At 45.5% G+C, this 19,914-nt stretch overlaps 1 protein-coding gene across 1 annotated transcript in view; it reads right to left on the bottom strand.

Annotated features, from left to right (window-relative positions):
- Positions 1 to 19,914, bottom strand: part of LOC119167548 (lethal (3) 80Fj) — a 331,845-nt gene that overhangs the window by 120,870 nt on the left and 191,061 nt on the right. Inside the window, exons 31-33 of the mRNA XM_037419055.2 lie at positions 17,659 to 17,877; positions 11,059 to 11,208; positions 8,045 to 8,159 (exon numbers count right to left, since the gene is read on the bottom strand). Of these exons, the coding sequence (XP_037274952.2) occupies positions 8,045 to 8,159; positions 11,059 to 11,208; positions 17,659 to 17,877 (484 nt within the window). The remainder of the gene's footprint in view (positions 1 to 8,044; positions 8,160 to 11,058; positions 11,209 to 17,658; positions 17,878 to 19,914) is intronic.

The raw sequence follows: 19,914 nt of genomic DNA, 5'->3' as shown, positions 1-19,914 counted from the left end.
GGCTTTGCCTTAAACAGAACTACTTTCAAAAACATTGCAACAAAGCAAGTGTTTGCCCGAGCAGAATTTCACAATTAATTCTGAAGTTCATTGTGTTTTCACATTGAATTCCATGCAAGACACCCTCCTAATAGTAATAATATTAACAATATTAAAATATTATTATTAATAATAATTGTCGAGGTCTCATGTCCCAAAACCCCAATGTGATTATGAAAGATATCGTAGTGCAAAACACAAAAACATTTCAACTACCTGGGGTTCCTAAACTCTTTTGTTACCACGCCTATTCAAATCGATCATCGGTTATCGACGCTTTTGGATTGTCCATTTTGGCATGTTAAACTTGTTTCCCGTGCACCCAGCACTTTCTAGTACTTAGTTCAGGCACTCAACTTTCATAATCAATTTGAATTTGCCTGTTTCGGCAACATGGTGATTTTTTACATACCTTGGCGCAAACCAATGTGCGTGTATCGTTCGAAAAGTGCACTAGGCTGGCGAACTTGAGAGAAGTGCGTGCCCTTCATAATTATAGTACAGTAACATAGAAGTTCTGCAATGAAAAGAACCTTTGCAAGCCGAATATAAAATTGCAAGCCGCGTGTTTAAAGTGTCTAAGTGGCCTTCTATGACCATTTCCAGCAACTTTATTTTCACTTGCATTGTTATATCACACACACTGCAGGGTTGCATCTAGTGTCCCTAGTCGCTCCTATGACGCCGTCGTCACGCATGCATGGGTGCGCATTAGCGCAGCACAACTCATGTGCTCGAAAAAAAACTCTCTAGTTACCCCACCTGAACTGTGTGAGGACAGGCTAAGTTCGAAGATGACAGCACATCAGCGTCAAGTTTTATGGCAATGATGTCTCGCCAGAGACATCCGCAGCTGTTCATGGGTTTCTTCTGTATACATCCTCAAGTTGTTTCCTCCGTCACAACTGTGTATAGCTTCTGATCTTTGTGCTCAATCCTATAGTTACTCTGGTTAAGCGCGTGGTCCACACTTCGCTGGAGCGCGGGGTGCTGGTGCTGGCTGCAGAGCTTCTCCTAACTACAAGAAGGCTCCCGGAGCACATCTTGGCATCGACTACAGAGGTGTGTGAAACCTTTTAGAACTGCACACAATATTATCCTTTTTTAATACGATATCTGCAAAAATGAAAAACAAAAATATGCTTGGATGCATATATGGGAACGCCAACCTATGCGGAATGAGGTGGCTCATGGAAAGAGGTGACGCTACATGAAATAGAAAAGTTCATTGGACACTTCATTTATAGAGGAATTATTCACACCACAGGTAGCCATCTAAATTGGAACAGCTGGAGATTCTTACCACAAGACATCAAAAATTTACTGAGGAAAGAGTATGAATACACTTGTGTCTCACAAAAAACTATGCAATGCTTCACCTCATGGCATGAGCAATGGAGCAGCACCTCAGTTCTGATTTTCTTTATCTATGTGAAGAGGAACATTTTGCACAACATTCATTATTTTTTACACTGTTTATGGGTCATATATCTACATAATGTATACTCTGAATTTCCTTTGTTTTGAATATTTTTGCATATATAGTGTTTTTTATTGCACTGTTTCCTATCAGGCAACCGAAAATTCCACTTATCACATTTTTATTCATTCTAAAGTATGTTTGTTGCTCTATAACATATATTTTTTGAAAAGAGCATTTATTTGCGCAAAGTTTGGTATGCTGTGATGCATGCTGGAGTACTTTTCAAACTGGCAAAAATGATCTTCCTGAGATATTTGAAAAACAACGATTTTCGTGCGGTAATGAAAGAGTTAAAGAACGTCGCAATCTGAAAACACATGCCACCAGCATTTCACCTGCATCAAAACGCGACCACGGTGACTGCAACTCCATCACTCGAATTTTGAGTCGGCAGTCATATGCCATAGCTCCTGGCGAAGAGGCTCTTCACACCACAGCAGTGGATCAAGACATTCTTCTGGACTAATGTTTGAAGGTCCACACTAAAATTACAAATACTAGCTTGGCCAAGCATCTGTCATAACAAAATAGTATGCCTATAATAAGGACATAAACCTGCTTTTCGCTGTCCCTGATGTACAAATAAGCTTTCGTGTTTCCCACCTCTACGACACTGACGTACTGGTGTGTTCAAAAAGTCACACTTAAGAACAAATGTGGTGTGATTTAGTGTGGATCCACTGGTTGTGCCACCTGTTAAATATTTTTAAAAGCATGTACTTTCGCTCCTTCCTGTGCTGATACATGAATTGAAGAGCGAAGAGTACGAAACGCCCATACCCACCCTTCTTTGTGGAGTGGAGGGAGAGGGGGGCACGGGCACCACACACGCACGGTTGCGTCGGGCTAAGTGACCATACAGTCCAAAAACAATTACAGGTATTGGGCTTGTTCTGTCGTCTGCTAGGGGTTCGCAGGTTTTTTTTCTTTTTTTTATGTTGGCGTGTCTGCTACGGCACATCAAGTTCACAAGAGCATGCCTTTGTCTCTCCAAAAGACCAAAACATGACTGCTTTTGCTGACTTGCCGCAGCCTCGCTTGCTGCTGCTACAGTGAATCTCGGATATATCGCACTCGAAGGGGATTTCAAAATATTTCGATATTTATACAATTCGAAATAAGAAATATGCGTATTTAAAGGGCCTGTAAACCACCCAGAGGTTGAAATCCAGTTGTGGTGGACAAATTGTACACAATTGTACGACGAACACGGAGCCGTGAGAATTTTTCAGAACGGTGCAGTAATAGCAGAGTTAGACGTGTTTGATTATCGAAACCCTGACGACCACATCTTTTGCTCTCTCCTGCACTTCCCTCTGCTGGTATCCTCTCCCACACTGCTTCCCCTCTCTCCAAGCACCCGCCCATGCCCCTTCCAATCTCGCGTGGCATACGTCATCTGACGCTTACTTGAAACACCGTCTACTTCCGGTTGCCGAGACTCTGTCAGTTACCTTGTAGCTGCGTGCTTGTTGGCAAATCGAGGCTGGCGTTATCATACCAGTATGGATCCCTGCGTTGCTCTCACTCCTTCAAAGAATCGCCAATGCGATGGACCAGTACGGGAACACGCCGTGCCCTGCATGTGTTGCACGCACACGTTGCATGCACGCATTCCCTTAAAGTATGCTTAAGAAAAAGGTGACAACAGCTTTTGCAAGTTAAAGCCAGGGGTGGAAGGGGGCTTCAGTCTTTTGGAGCAGCTTTGAGAGCAGGAATAATGCAGTTTTGGAGCAGTAAAAAGGGAGTTTTGGAGCAGCTCTGAAGCAGCAAAAGGTGTTTTGGAGCATCGAAATTTAGTTTTGGAGCCAATTTCTTGGGCCATACATCGCTGTTAACTTGAGAGGCGTATGAATGGGGCTAGTTGGTAAAACATTTAGATAATTATAACTGCGCTAAAAACGAGACAGGAGAATGAAGTGGACAGGACGATCGCAATGGACAGGACTGCGATTGTCCTGTCCACTTCGTTCTCGTGTCGCAGTTATAATTACTAGTATCACAGTTAATTAATATTTTTGCTTTACGATTAACACAAAACATTTCAGTGGTTTTTACTAAGCATGTGATGCTGATCAAGCGACTAGACTTACCCTAAATTCATATATACATTAAACCTTAAAACATCAAAGGTGAAAGCGCAGCAACTCAAAGAAAAAACATAAGCGGCGTTCTGGACAGCTATACTAAACATCAAACGAATAAAAAATTGATGTTAAAATGTTGCAATGTTCAAAATGTGATTGAAATGCCGCATCCAACATGAACAGCAACTCAAAACTAGAGATGAGCAATTATATAATAAAAGTTATCTTCATACTAAAAATATGGTGCTCTGTAAAAATAAATGTAAAAAAAACTATGTTCCGGTCATTGAAGTGCCACAGCTGACATGGGAACCACGGAGAAATTTAGATGCACTCTCTGCGCCATTGCTAGGCAATTGAGTGAAGTTTTTTTTTTATTACGATAGGAGCTATATGGACACTCGATGGGTTTTCCCTGTCGCCGCCATGCTCTGCGTAAACTACTGTTGGTATATTCCCCGCGCATCATACGTTCGACCCGCCCTGAATATTGTGCAAGCTGGGGAGATGAGCACTGCTCAAGCAGAGATCAAGCCAAACGGCCGATCTCCGTCCCTCAGAGGGCGCATCGCGTGTTAGAACTGCCGTCGAATGTTTAAGCAGAGAGGAGACACGCCGCCTGTTTTGAACGAGCAAGAAAGGCGCGGAGCAAAGGGGGGTCGCTCGAGCAGCAGCCATGAACTTTGATTTTAATGCAGGACCTGGTTATGATAGCTGGCACGCGCGATATCGGCAAGCACCAGCGCACAGCTCAAAGTGTTCTGCGTGGTGCACTCTCAATGGGCAGAGATTGTGCGATAAGAGCAGTTTCCCCTGGAGCGGACGTACTTATTCTCTTACACCAGCGTTTTGTAGTTGTGAGTGTCGCGATCTCTGATGCAAAAGAGTTGGCCGTCAGCATTCCCATTGCTGGGCTCATGAAGTCCATGAAGGCAGCGGCCGCTGTTTTTACGAGTTAACTTTTTATTTGGACTAACCTGTGCCCGGAAAACGAAACATCACTCTACAAGCAATACATGCTGCAGACTGATAGCAGGAAACATAGAGCGTCGGCCATCGATAATCTACCATGCAGCGAAGTGCAGCGCCATCGAGAATTCCAGCATTATCGCTAGCGGCCGCGTAAGTTCCGGAACAAACTGTAATGTACGCATTGTGCACGTGATCTCATCGGAAGGTTCCGAGATTATCTAGATCATTCCCAGTCATTCGGGCGCGGTTTGCGAAAGGCAGCATTACACGCATAATGGTGCGGAAACAAAAAATAGAAAGAAAGAAGCGCATAATGAGGTGTGCACACAAACGCCACCTTAACGAGAATCATGCATTGCGTTCACGTGGCACAAGATTTATGCATGGTTCGAAATACGACGTTTGATATAAATGTGATTGCGCCCTTTGAGTAGCCCACGCGTTTGCTGGGTTAATGATTAAACTCTAGACTGAATTTGGTGTTGCATGTGCAAATTGCCGTTTAGGCGCAGTAGGTCAGATTGGCACAACATGGTGCAATCGGTGCAGCACTTCCACCCCTGTACACTTTGTTTCGCGTAAAAATATTCTGTAGACTTGTCTTGGCTCTAGCGTGCCATCAAGTTCATCAAGCCATCCTCATTAATCTTGCACTGAAGCTTTCAAATAAGCAAATTTCGTACTTTCAACCACAATAGCGGTGATTGATGGTGTGCGCCGATGCAAGCTCTGTAGCAAGGTAAAATATTTAGTGGTGTTGTTAGCATCTTCATAACCGCACAGGTCCACTTCAGCAGCATTGGCAATGTAAGCGACGATATCAGCATTGATGCAGTCAAAAACAGCGACGTTGTCTCCTGCAACGATGACATGGCTTTCTGTACTCCCGTTCAAGGTGGTGCCCAGAAATGCCAATACCGTATTTTACTCGTGTAATGAATTCACACGTATAATGAATGCACCCCCAACTTAGGTTGTCAAAAATTTGATTTTTTTTCCCCTTCATATGAAACACACCCCGTGCATTCATCTGCTGCAGTCCTGCTAACAGACACATGGCGCCTCTTTGCCGGTTGGATCTCTTCCGCTTTTTATTAATAGACCATATCTTCCTCAGCCACCTCTGCTTGCTCCCCTCCCCCCCACTTCGCCCGCTGCCGCACGCCGTATCGTTTCTTTTTCCATCTGTATGCAACATGTCCTCCGTTTTTTCTTTTTCTTTTTTTTTTTTTTTTTTTAGCGAATGGTGCGAGTGTAAAGACATCGCAGCTGGCAAACACAGAGCGAGCGAAGGTCACGAAACTGTCCGCGGCAACCAACGGTCGCTTCCTGCGAATGCCAAACTTTAAAGCGCCCGCAAACCACCCTCAAAATCTTTTCAAATGTTTCAAGTAAACACGCGCATCATGTGCAGAATGCCGTCACAATCAACGATTCTACAAGTGGCAGTGCTACGAGCCCCCGGCACGCCACAAATTTCAAGAAACAATCCTTCCTTTTTTGGGGGCCTTTTGTGCCTCCACGTGACACGCCGTTTCAATATCTCTGACGTGCCGATCCAAATATGCTGTGATTGGCCGAGCAAGAGCCTATGACTTCCGATCAGTCTGCAAGCAGCTGTCCACTATGCTTGTTGTTTATTATGTTGCCCGCGTGCGTGTACTCCCTCATGAATCAGCTATGGCGGTTGTCTGGCACAGCGTGTCCCCGTACGGGTCCATCGTCTTGGCGATCCTTTAAAGGCGTGAGCGCAATGCAGGGTCCATACCGGCACGATTCGTATAAGCAAGACAGCCGCGGTTCGCCAACAAGCACGCAGCTACATACGGAGTCGACGGACGGAGTCATGGAAACCGGAAGTAGACGGTGTTTCAAGCAGCGCGTCAGCGATGACACGCAAGATTGGAAGGGGCGTGGAGGGGGGCTCAACGAGAGGGCAAAATGGCTTTGGGAGAGGATATCATGTAGCGTAGCGCAACAGAGAGTGAAAGGAGGGATGTTCGCGGTTTCGATGTTACCCTAATCAAACAATCTAACTCCGCTACTAGAGCGATGCTTCGAAAATTCTCATGGCTCCATGTTCATCGTACACTCACACACATTTTCCCCACAACTGAATTTGGATCACTGGGTAAATTGCGGGCCCTTCAAGGACTAACCACATGCATGCGATTTTTGAGTGACGACAGAGTTTCCTGTCACCATGGCTGTTGTGAAGGGCCATTCGTAGCCATTGCGTCACAAGTTTCTGAAAAACCATAAAAAATCGCTTGCTGCCCAAAACCAACTTGACGATTCCCAAAACATGGTAGCACCTTCGATCCTCGCATCAGCTGCAATTAGCTCTTCATGCTTGTTATCTGCGCATGCTTTATGAAATGCAAGATTACCCCTTCTACAGTCACTGCTCATGTAGATAGAGAGGCGGCTGCCGTATTTTATTATTGATGGTTTGTTTTGATGTTTCACTGGAAGCACACTACAATGTTGGTTGCTTGCTGTAATGTCAATGACGTCGTCGTGGTCGTCGTGCGAGGTTGCCACAAGGATTGAAAAGTGCATCGTAGCTCTCGCTTTTCAGTACCCGGCGAGATCACGGGAGATACCACTGTCGCGGTTAAACGATTGAGAGAAGAAAGCTGTGAAATGCTTTTAGGGAGTGCGCGAGTGGCGTGGGGACAGCTTGCGGAAGAGAGCGCTATCAACCACCGAAGATGAGTTAAGTACAACAAAGAAGCTGTTTCCCAACAGTGTACGCGTATGCAAATTGCAAAAGGCTAAGTCATCTAACTTTTTTATTTACTTCATCTTTTTTTTTTTGCATTACCGCATTTTATAGCTCATCTTGAAAAAAAGTTTCATAAAGCTTGCCCCGCATAGTAAATGCACCTCCAACTCGATTTTTCGGAAAAAATAGAGTGTGTTCATTACGCGAGTAAATATGGTAAGCAGAAAAATTCCCTGAGGCACTGTTGTCAGCTGAGATGACGCAATATAAGTCGTCCCCTATCACCGAGGCCCATGAGGAAACTGTGCACGATGGTGGCTTACTTAACATCGTTCACCTCTGAGGCACAGAACAAACTTGAGATTTGTCTCCACAAATGATGACGATCACCCTGCGATAATAGTTATGTACAGGTGATGAAGAAATTTGTCACAAATTCTCACATGTTCCTTGAAGCTTTGTGGCACTGCAAATTTTTCCTGGAAAGGTGTGTTCATGGTATCGCACCCTCCACTGAAGTGAAACCACTTTAACAAGGAGGCACATGCTGACTGCTATTTGCCTATTCGTTCATTTCAAATGCTTTAATGTTTGTTTGAATATTCAAAGTGCTTGAATATTTGCACAAGTGTAGTTTACAGTATATATTACAAGCACTCAAACAGTAAATCCCCCTTATCACTGGTTTCCATGCAAAAGCCTGTCTTCAGACTTGTACCCGTGCTTGATTCTCACCCGATTTAGTCCTCCAGAGATCATTCTCCAGGCCAGCAAGAAGCGAAGGCAGAGTCAGCTTGACACCGTGTGCTGTGAGCTTACTCATCACTGCTTTTGCAGTGTTATCCGTGGCCTGAAAAAGACAGGGGGGGGGGGGGGGGGGAGTCGAAAGAAAGAAGAGTTTGCAAGCACATCTAGCACACTGATTATAGCTGGAGAAAGACTACTAAGGCCCTGTAATTCAACACTCAGGAATTAGAGCAGTTTACCTGTGTTTTTGGGTGCACCATTAAACTTTCCAATCAGTATGTACCTGTGCACTCACTTTTCTCTCACGAAAACACTGCCCTCTCAGGGAGCCCACCTGTTCGAACAATTTTGCTCCTGGCATTCAAACTAACACAAATATGTTTTCAACTAAACGACAGTATTTTCACACATAATATCTATTTAACCAACACTTCCTTTTCAAGGCACATTGTCTGCTAGACAAACAAACCTTGCTCAAAGAAAGCCGACTTGCAATTTTTCTGTAAATTCAAAAGCCCGCCCTCAAGGCACAGCCCGAGAAGGTGTCTAGGTGATGTGAGGGTGCTATCACCCCCTGTAAAGTCGTTTGGGCCTTGTGGTGCACACGTGTCTTGCAGATAGGCTGCATTTAGGGTCAAAGAGACACTAAGGTCAAATAACAATTTACGTCAGAGTGACAGTTCAATGTATGACAACATCTAAAACGACAATATTATCAACCTACTTACCAAGAAATTAAGGTAAGCGCACAAGAACACATGCGCCATAGTGGGACATTTTTGAAATAATCCCGATGACATCAGACGGACCGCCTACAATTAATCACTAGTAATCGATCTAGCTGCACTAAATAAAGAACCTTCCTTGGATCAAGAGACGCAATAAAATGCTGCTTGTTTGTTTAATTCAGGAAAAAAGAACCACCGGACGTCGCCATGGCGAGTGGTGCGAGGACAGGTGGTGCCATCTAGCGGGGCGCAGTTGAACCAAAAATGTCTGAAATCTCGGAGCAAATAGCGGGAAATTGATAAATGGCCGTTGCTGCTGCTGTGTCTCCCGCTGCTTGCGCTCTGTTGCCACTAGCGCAGTAAAGCCGGGCAACATTGTGCACGGCAACAGTGACGTGACTCGGTCCGGTCAGTCTGCTTCTTGAGGCGAGTAATTTGAAGTGCGCTAACCCGATGCAGATCACTAAAACGCGATTTTAATTCAAAATAGGCCCTTCCTAGGCACAAAAGTAAGACTACGAGGTTTCTGGACTGCTATAGTAAGCCAAAACAACGCATGGTGGCGCTGCGACTCCGGACAGGCAGCGCCAGCTTTGATAGAAAAGTGGAAATCGGGGATGTAGATGGCGCATTTTCCCTCCGCTGCAATGCGCTGCCGGTTGCTTGCATGCTTGTACAGAGAGCGCGCCCTGCGTTTGAGTCACCTGATAATGTACCGCCTGCAGTGGGGCTTTACAAAGATCTCTGAGCTGGACAAGCACTTCCGAGAAGTGAATCAAACCAAAGGAGTAAAGCTTGTTAGTCAAGTTTAGGATGTGGAGCAGTTGACGGAAGACAAGGACGCCAGAGTCACTGTGAAATGCATTTCTCGGGTCCGCGGTGATAATACCGCGTACAACATATGCCTCTAGGTAAGTCTCATTCTGCCGACATGAAGCCGCAAACTCTATCGATGTGCTGTGTTGACGTTTATGGAATGCATATAATTGCTGTTTTGATGTGGTATCTAGCAGTACATAGCAGCCGTGTTCTGTGATGTGTGTACTATTTGCAGCATGCTGAAAAAATAAATAAAAACTAAAGTTATAGGATTATGGCATTAAAATGTCCTAGAAGTTTTAGTCATATCCTCCATGTTGCCCACGACCCGCTCACGCTACCACGAAGCAGCAAGCTAAGTTTAACCACAGCAAGTCAAATTGAAATGCTCGCCTTCCCCCCCCCCCCCCCTCCCCCCCCCCCCCCCCCCCCCCCCCCCGGGCTGTGTTCGCCGGCTGTGACTAGATGGGAAACTGTTACAGCTTTACATGTAGAGAGCATCCCTTGGTGTTTTCTGCATTGTTGTAGCAGCCCACAACACAACACTTCGAACCTCGGCGATACTTCCATGCGGCCGCTTCTTCCATCGCGGAAAGGCAACTTCGCACAGCGAGCGTCTCATTTTAGTACGCCAAGGTGACTGCACGGCGCCCGAGTTCGCCACACCGATTGCAGAACGCGTTGAGCACGTGTCGCACATGCTCTCGTTTCGACTAAACGCACTCACTCGCCTGCGACCTCTCTCACGTCTCTCCCCAAGTGTTCCATAGCTCGCGGCCAGGGCCAGGCGCAGCATTGTCATCGCTCCGCAAACTTGAGCTTTGGTTCCCTATTTCAACAATCAACGTTGACTTGATAGTTGCCTTTAGTGTCTCTTTAACAACCGTCGAGCGGTAGGTGGCGCAGGGTTCACCATCATCATAATTGCAGTGTCGCGTGTTGACGCCTGGTGGCAAGGCTGGGTGACGGCACGAGACATAAACGAGTCTTTTCTGGTGTGCGGCGGCTGGCACAAACGGTCGTCTCCCACCGTGGGTTCATGGTGTGCCGCTGCGGATCATTTCTATGTGGGCCCCTCATGGTGAGTCGAGCGTTGGCGACACCGCCTTCGCATTGCCTTGCATTTGTTACGTTAATTGAGTAGATTGAAATATTTATGAGGTAGTGTTTAGCGTGTTCATCACTAGAGATGTAATTGATTCGGCTTACAAAATCGCCGACATAAAAAGTAATTGAATAAATGTACACGACACCTTGGTTTGCCCTACCGCGTCTGCCGTGTCCGTGTGTTTTGAGAGCGGCGTTCGCTTTGAGACCCCACAGTGAACATACAGATTTATTTCCCCTGGTGAAATGGAGTTGCATCTGGAACATCACAGTGGCCCAGCATCGACTGTAGTGCACACGGAATCTCGCAGCATAAGTTGGCCCACTTTACGCACGACAGCGCCTCACCTCGCGGACATACTGGTTGCTGTCGCCAAAGCAGAGCAGCAGGTGTGGCAGGACGTGCACCACATACGGCTCAAAGAGGCGCCCGAGCACCGAGCAGAGCATCTCGAAGGCCAGCAGGGCACCTTCCTTGCGCCGGGCATTCTTCTTGTCCTGCAGGCAGAACATCTCGTTGAACTGAAGTGGTATACACAAACAGTCGCTGCCTGTGCACTCGTTCATGAAATAGACTGTTTCGCAAAGTCTGAGTTTTCACATCGAACACAGTTTGATGAAATATAACCCTGCACCCAGCCCATTTAAAAAGACCAGAGTGCCCATCATTCTCACATGTCCTCGGCAACATTCTTGCAACGGCATCATGCTGGTCCTGTATGGCAAAGTTACAAGAAAACACAAGATGAAGCATGCCATGTAACTGATGTGTTTCTTGTTTGAACTTATCAGCCCTGTTTTACATTGCAAAGTGTTTAGGGGCAATATACTGTGTTACACCAACCAACTGCACAAACATTATCTTAATGTTGGAATCAGGTTACGAAAATTGCTGAACATTTTGGTATAGCACTCGTTATGGCATCAGCGAAAAAAACTTTGCAGCATCGATATCACTTTTCTGGAAGCACAGTCTAGAAGCTGATTTAAATAAATTTGTAAATGCAGACTGCAATTTAAGAGGTTCAGGATCACATGAAAACACTGAGGCTCAAGAAGTAATCTTTATTATTTCCCACCACCCAATGGAACATCCAAAGCAAAAACTGAGAACTAAGCCTGACTGATTTCGCAATGAATGCAGCCATCCTGTTGACTCAGCCTAGTTCCCTATTGGCTGTTTCAACAGCAACTGCCACTGTGGGCTGAAAACATAGTGCCTGCCTATGAGACCTTTCGATAACTTCATCAAAATACAGTTGAACTCTGCTACAACGAATGCCGCTTCAACAAACTACAACGAAAAATTCACGATTCCTCGTCAGCAGTCCATAGGAGTCAATGCATGAATATTGTCACCACAACGAACACTTTTTCTTCGATCGTCTCGCTTCAACTAAACTTTACAATGCAATTCCACGCTCAGATACTTATTTCTCCGCAGTAAGCCCAATCTTTAACATTTCGATGCATTTTCAGAGCCTGAAAATGCACCAACGAAGTTTCAAAACGCGTTGGCACCACCAGAAACCGCCGCTGTTCAGCATGCATGCATTGCTCGATAGCGATGGCAATGAGACTACCCTGCTTTTGCCACTGGTGCTTTTGAGCAGCAGACGACTTGAAGCTGAAGCTCAGTCGCTCAGTTTTCTTTCACGCAGCTGCTGAGTGCAACCACGGAACGATGCTTTTTCCGATAACGATGCTTATCATGTTCGCACTTTGCCAGTGTTATAACTAATCAGAGTGTATCAACAAAATACTAGCCATGAGTAATGGATGATAAGAATGGCATAGAATAATGTAAAAGTCGCCGCTCCACAATACCCTGCCTCCATGTTGGCGTTGTCGCATACTTTTGACGGCGGACAGCTTAACCTGTTAATGCAACTGTTTGGTTCGTTCACGAAGGCAGTTTTAGGCGTTGTTTCAGCGTGCTTTTCACTATGGCCTCGCTATGCATGGGTGAGAAATGACGTCGTGACACTGCTGGGAAAGAATAGGAGGCAGCGGACATTTTTTGAATTTTGAGAATAAACGTTCCTTTGTTCTGCTAGCTCAGATCAGCTATGCTTTTTTTATTTCTTTATTTCACTAAAACAAAATTTTTGCTTCAACGAAATATTTCCGCGCCTCGTCAGTTTCGTTGTAGCGGGATTCGACTGTACACCGTTTCTGAACTGATCCCATCATGATCGGTAATTGCGAGTCAATATTCATTCAAAATGGAAATGCCTGAAATGTATCTTCCATATGGAAAGTAAAGTACAATCTTCTCCTGCTTTGTATGGCCTGAATAAGCAGACTGCAGGGTTCATGCTCATTTACATGACAGAAATTCGAGGGTTCTCAAGGACTTTTAAAGCTGCACGCATGAATTTTCAAGGGCCACTTTGTCTGTTCGAAACCCAATTGACAGATCTTCCAGGGAGGATGCAAGCTTGAAACAACTAATATATCACAAAAAAGGGTAACATCGCTGGAGCAAACATCGAAAACATGGCTCTAATAACATTTTCTTTCTAGAGAACTATCAATCATAGTTTTTTAGAGGTGCATATATAATCTCTCTCAGAAGTATGACATAAGATGCGAACGTTTATTCAAATAGGCAAAGCTAGAGAAACAGTCATTAAGCTAATCCTTACTGTTTCTCCTGAATTTTTATGTCAATGTCCACTATCTCCAGCTGCTTGGTGTTAGCAGTCTTCCTAAGGCTGTTTGACTTGATATTGCACGTCAAGTCGCTAGTTGCCTCTGCCTCTTCTGCATATTAGTCGGCTGTAGCTGCTAATTCCGTAACAGTGAGTTCTCATTTATTTGTGTGTTTTTTTAGTAAGTTTCGACCTCCTCCTCAATGCAACATTTCTTTTTCAAATCCTCCTGCCCCTGCCTATTGTGAGTTTCCAAAAATGCACAGTGTTGTCCGCCGCAGTGGGGCAGTCGTTATGGTGCTCGGCTGCAGACCCAATGAAGGTGAAAAGGTAGAGGCCCGTCTAGTGTGCATTGTCAGTGCATGTCAAGGAACAATAGATGATCAAAATTTTCGAAGCCTTCCAATACGGTGTCTCTCATAATCATCTTTTGGTTTTGGGATGTAAAACCCCAGATATTATTGTTATTAAAAATGTGTGGTTCCTCGCAAAAGCTACTGGTGGTATCAATTTTTTTTTTTTTCGGTAGGCACACTAAATATGCAACTTTTACTACATTCACAGCATCACAAGTAATGGTCTGTGAAACGAGCAAAATGTTTATTAAAAATTAACAAAAGTAAATTCAAGGATTTTCAAGGACTTCCAAAAAGTTTCAAGACCTTGAAAACGCACTTTTCAGCTTCAAGGCTTTTCAAGGACCTGCATGAACCCCGAGACTGTAACTGATCGTGTCGGGCAATACGTGTATTTTATTTATTCGAAGCTAACAAGCACCATTTTTCTGGTAAAATCAATTCGAAAATTGCCTACATATAAGAATCAAGCACGAAATAGGAACCATATTTGCCGCACTGGCAGAAGTCAGGACAGAATCAGGGTCCCTGCTATCCCAAAACAGCAACAGAGCATGTTTTGTTGTCAGTTCGCATATGTTAAGGGGGGAGGTGGCGATCGAAAAAAACTTTTTGTTTGTTGAGCTAGAGTAATGAAATTTGGCAGGCATACTGAAGAGTGTCTCGTATAGCTATATATGAAGTTTCATTGCGATATCTCGAGTAGTTTTCAAATTACACTATGTTACATAATCTGATGACATTGTCTGCTGGTGAAAAGCCTAGCATTGTAACAAAACATGCCAGGAAGGTCCAAGCGGTTTTGATCTTTACTCAAAAAAACACTACACAGGATGACATTATCAAAAATTGTCTATTCCTTTTAGTTTTTTTACAAATAACATCCCCATCAGCTTCATGTATTGCATCAGAACTTCTCATGCACTAGTTAGCACATGCAAAAAAAACTAGGCCCTAAGCAAGGTAAAGAATAATGTCATCCTGTCAACAAGACTTAAAGGATTAAAAAAAAAAACAGCATCAAAATCGGTCCAGTCACTGCCACGCTACACTTTTCACAAGCAACACTAAGTGCCCGAAACACACTTAAGAGAAAATGGCTTTCAAAGTTTTTGTAGCACTTCAACTTCATCAAAATGCACCAGAACAGTAGTCTTTGGTGTCCATGCCTGCAGGTGGCCTTTTGGTCCTCTGTTTCTTCACCTGGTGCATGTTTGATGATTTTTTAGCCCGCTGGCTGTCCTTTTCTGCAGCCCTCTGGAGGGCAACGGCCCCAGGTTTTACACCTAGTGCAGTGCAAATCTCGGTGTAAGCTCGCAAGCCGCCTGCTGCATTGTACTTTGCAACAGCTTCATGCACTGCTGCTTCCACAGTGAAGACGGAGGCATGCTGCTGCTTGGATATCAGTGACCAAACCACTGAGTGGAGGCTCTCGGCAGCATTTTGAGTCTTGTTGCCGCTACATCGAGCCAGCAGTTGAGGGTCGGAAAGGCGTTGGTAGATGGGCCGCAGCGCTTCTATAACCTTGCTAGGAAGGTTGAACTTGTGTGGAGGTGGTGACTTTCCTTCTGCTTCTGCTGAACGGTGCCTGCACCAGCTGAGGGCACCAGGAGGACACAGCTGATAATGGGGCTCGGCATCAGTGGATGAAATGTGGTGGAGTGTTGCCATCACCGCCCTTTGCATATCTTGCACATCTGTGTTGCTTCGCAGGGCTAGGCCATAATAGCTGGTGAGCCTCTTTATAAGATCTTGCGTAAGGCCACCTCTTCCACCAAGTGCCTTTCCCTTTTTTGCTTTGCTCACAAGAGAGCTCACATGAGTTACAAAGAACAAGTATGGATTTCAAACCAAGTTCTTTGTATGAAGGAGTGATGTGATAGGTATGACAGAAAAGATTGTAATTGAATAAAACCATGTACTGAAATTATTACACACATTTTTTTGCGCTGAAGTTGTAATTAGCGTAATTAAGTACTTGATTACAAATATTCATTGAACTTTTTTTTATTTGGAGAGAAGTTTATTGCATCAGAAAAATGGATCACACCATGACGGCCTATGCCTTCTTTCCCAATAACAATGTTATGGGCAGAAGTATGGTGGCACAGGAATTTCTAGCAGTATAATTAATGACACGAAACGGGCATATAAATATTCGTGCCCCTGATTCATACATGCTCTTTCGCCGCTCTAGCCGTGAAACGCATCATCATACAGCCGGTCGTGGAAACTCTAATCTACAGCAATTCATTAACCTCGGAACATTCATAGACGTTCGTGGCGATATCAAGCACGGCTCCAAGCACGTCTGAATCGCATCAGCTTACTGACAGCACTCCATATGACCGTGGGGTGCGCGGCCGCGTGGACAGTGCGGCCGGCGCGTAATGCACTTGCCGGCGGCGTTCGATGACGATGCGCGAAATGTGTAACTACGAAGACAAAAAATCGGCACGCACTGCACTTGGCATCGCATTTTCGAATGACGACGCGCGAAACTGCTAGCCGCTGTTCCGAGCGATCCTTGGCCGTGAAGGGGGGGGAGTGACGAGCTTGACTGTGTTGTCCGCTGCCGATGCGTAAAATGCCCGTACAATATTCAGAGGAGCTAGCGAGTGATGTGGTACATTCCTTGCGAAGAAGCACGTCACCAAGAGTGCACTTGCGCGTCGTTCCTGCCCGCAGTCTCGCTGTCAGCGGAGTTAGGCCTAAAGCCGACTCCGATGACGCGCCGCACTCGTAGACCACCGCGCGCCCGCTCGTAGTAATCTGATCGTGCATCCGGTGCGGCCACTCGTAGTAATCAGATCGTGCCGCCGCTTACAGCTTCGTTGTTTGCGAAGAAGCACGTCGCCACGAATGCGCTAGCGCGTCGTTCCTGCCCGCAGTCGGCGGAGTTAGGGCTTAAGACGACTCCAATGACGCACGGCGCTCGTAGACCGCGCTGACGCTCGTGGTAACCTGATCGCGCATCCGCTTACTGCTTGTAACTAAAGCGTAGTTATATCTTAAGTGATTATCAAACCGTGAACACGTCACGAAGTGGCGATTTTCGAGAGCCATGTCCTCGCGACGCACAAGCAGCAGACGACGATCTCCCAGAGCGAGCATCGGGCCAATGGCGAGGCGAGCTGAGGCAACATGGCGGCCACGGCCAATCAAGGGCCTCAAAACGACCTTCAAACATTTGCTTTTTGCTCACTTGTTGTAATAGGGAGGAGCCAGCTGAGGCGGGAAAGTTAAACACGGAGAAATGCTCTTTCCGATGAGCCCAAGAAGCCGGCTCCCGGCCCAAGCATCGCGAAGCTATAATTTTTTGAAAATCGCCGTTTTCTCGCCATTTCCAGAAAAATTTTTGCTACCTAGGTGGGTGAAACGAATTTTCCGAAGCACTTCTGCGCGGTTTTCAGTGTAGATATTTTGGAACCAGATAGAAAAAGGGTTCCAGAAACTGAAAACTTGAGTTTCAAGAAATCGATTTTTTTTGCCATTTTTCGCGATACCAAAGCCGCGTCCCCCCTTAACTTCAAGCTCAATTTCACATGTATAGATTATTTGTACCCAATAATGTAAAAGTACTGATGTGCCACTTTCATTAGAATTCTCAAATCATATCAAAATTATACTGTATGTCAATGACACTTGCATTCTTATCATTTACTTTTTGCATGCTTGATGTCCGCGTACATTGGAGGCACAAACAAAAAGAGGAGATCTTCGGCTGCCTGCCGGCAAGGAGTAGTCTCCAGAAGCCACAAAAGGGAAAGTATCTGGACCTCGAAAAGCTCCTCGTAGATTTCATTCACACAATATCATCTGGGATTCTGCATCCCAAAATCACAATATCATTATGAGGCTCAAAAAATTTTGACCACCTGGTGTTGTTTTGTCAACGCGTATCCTTATAAACAAATGGTACCAAATGTGTTCCGAACCTGCACAGCCTCGGTGAGGGTGTTCATGATGTCCAGCTGCTTGAGGGACAGGATGCCCAGGCCTCGCACAAGTCCAGCCAGGCCGTAGGCCGCACCCCTCCTCTCGCCATACTGCTCAGAGTTGAGCAGCTGGTTGAGCAGCTTCTGCACCAGCACCGGCGCTTCTTCCTTGATGGCCGGGATCAGAGGAGGCAGGCAGGTGGCCACTGCCTCTTGCACCTGGGCAAGGCATGCGACAAGCACATTTCATTACACTGCCACCCGATGCTTATGCTTTTTCCAAGTGCTTTATTTTCTTCCTTACATAACCATAGATTTGTACATATTTGGACTGATTACCAAGGAAGGCTAGTTTTCGATTCAGTGTTAAACATAAAACAGACAGCTTAGACGCAGCGTTTAGCAGTACAATATTCTACTGTATGTCAAGATTCATAACAAACAAGTCTTCATGAAATATGCTTGACTGATCAATGTAAGCATACTGGTAGGCTTGTGCGAATATTAGAATGGTTCAAATACAGTTGCCGACCGTTTATTCAGATGCTGAAAATTCGGACATGCCCATTTATTCAGACATCTTCACGGCACCACCACTCTCTCCATTGATCCTAATGTAAACTCACGACCGAAAATTCTGACGCCCCACTGTGCGCCATTCGATTATTCGGACTCCAATGATATGTGGGGTTTAACGTCCCAAAACCACCATATGATTATGAGAGACGCCGTAGCAGAGGGCTCCGGAAATTTCGACCACCTGGGGTTCTTTAACGTGCACCCAAATCTGAGTACACGGGCCTACAACATTTCCGCCTCCATCGGAAATGCAGCCGCCGCAGCCGGGATTTGAACCCGCGACCTGTGGGTCAGCAGCCGAGTACCTTAGCCACTAGACCACCGCGGCGGGGCGATTATTCGGACTCCGTTTGACTGACCGGATGCGTCGCCGTACGCCATTACATGCTGACAGCAACGTTAACAATACGTTTCCTAGGTTGCCAGCACTGATATGCTGCACTACCTATGTATGAACGTCGGGCCAGTGTCAAAATGCACGCAGAAATCGCCATTGCCGATCTCGAAAGGTATATGTGGCGACACTTTTTATTTTTTAGCCAGTGTTTATTTTATTATTTGTAGGCTTGGCCCCCACCACTTTGTAGGTGGCGGCCAAGCCAAGCCACCTACAAAGTCTGTTCGCTGTGCCATTTGACTGTGTCAACAGTAGTGTCAGTTAGCTGCTTCTGCGGCTAGGCCTGGTTCGTCTTGTTCTCTGTGTTCTCGCTCTCTTGCGTGTTCGGTGGCGTGCTGAAATGGCTCCGACGCCACCCGTTGTTGCGCCGTCGGGAGTAAAGAAACGCGGCCAACGTGGCAGCTACAAAGACGCTCACGATGACGAAGAAAGCGGAGATAATTCACCAGGTAGAAGGCGGCCGATCTCAGTTTGAAGTGGCTTGAGAATTTTTTATTTTCAAGCAAACCGTCTCTGAAGCGTGCATGTGTGCAGACATGACAGTTTTTTTGGGCGATAGGGCCTATAAAAGTGCTTTTTTTTTCCGGGTGAATCCGTTTTTTCGAACTCCCAATTATTCGAACTTTTTGGCGGTTCCCGTCAAGTCCAAATAAACGTTCGACAAGTGTATTCGAACGAATAGCAGAGTATTTGAATTCCCTTCGACTCTAATTTAAATTATTGAAAATTTTGAAGTATTTGCAATAAACGAATAGGTGTATAGTAGGCTAGTACGAATATTCGAATGCTTCGAATATTCAAACGAACAGCTGAGTATTCGAATTTGCTTCGATTCCAATCTAAATTATCGAATATTTTCGAAGTATTCGCAATGAATGAATAGGTAGGTCTATATTATTCTGCATGTCACCACCTGTAAAGATGGTTTCACTGCAATGTAGAAATGCTTAGCCGTGAAAGAACTGTCCAGAAGAAATTCTCCTTGCCACGAAGCCCCCTTTTAAATTTAAAGGGGCTCTCCAAAACTTGTTGAACATGGTAAGCAAACGCTGCCGATTGGTAGTCGAGGCTACCGAGAATACGCGGGGCAAATATTATAGCGCAGCACGCGGCCTGCAATTCCCAAAACATTTTCAAAGCTAAAAATTTCTTTCTTTAGTTGGCAAATGACACTACAAGCTCAAAAATCACTTGTCACAGCCATTAGCTGATTTGAGCATGACGCGCTCTAGATTAGCGGTGCCGCCGCGGGAGACCGCCGCTTGTCCACGAGTACGTGC

The sequence above is a fragment of the Rhipicephalus microplus genome, chromosome 3 (assembly GCF_043290135.1).
Source record: "Rhipicephalus microplus isolate Deutch F79 chromosome 3, USDA_Rmic, whole genome shotgun sequence".
NCBI classification, from domain to species: domain Eukaryota; kingdom Metazoa; phylum Arthropoda; class Arachnida; order Ixodida; family Ixodidae; genus Rhipicephalus; species Rhipicephalus microplus.
The sequence above is the reverse complement of the archived record's forward strand: the minus strand, read 5'-3'. Positions and strand labels throughout refer to the sequence as shown.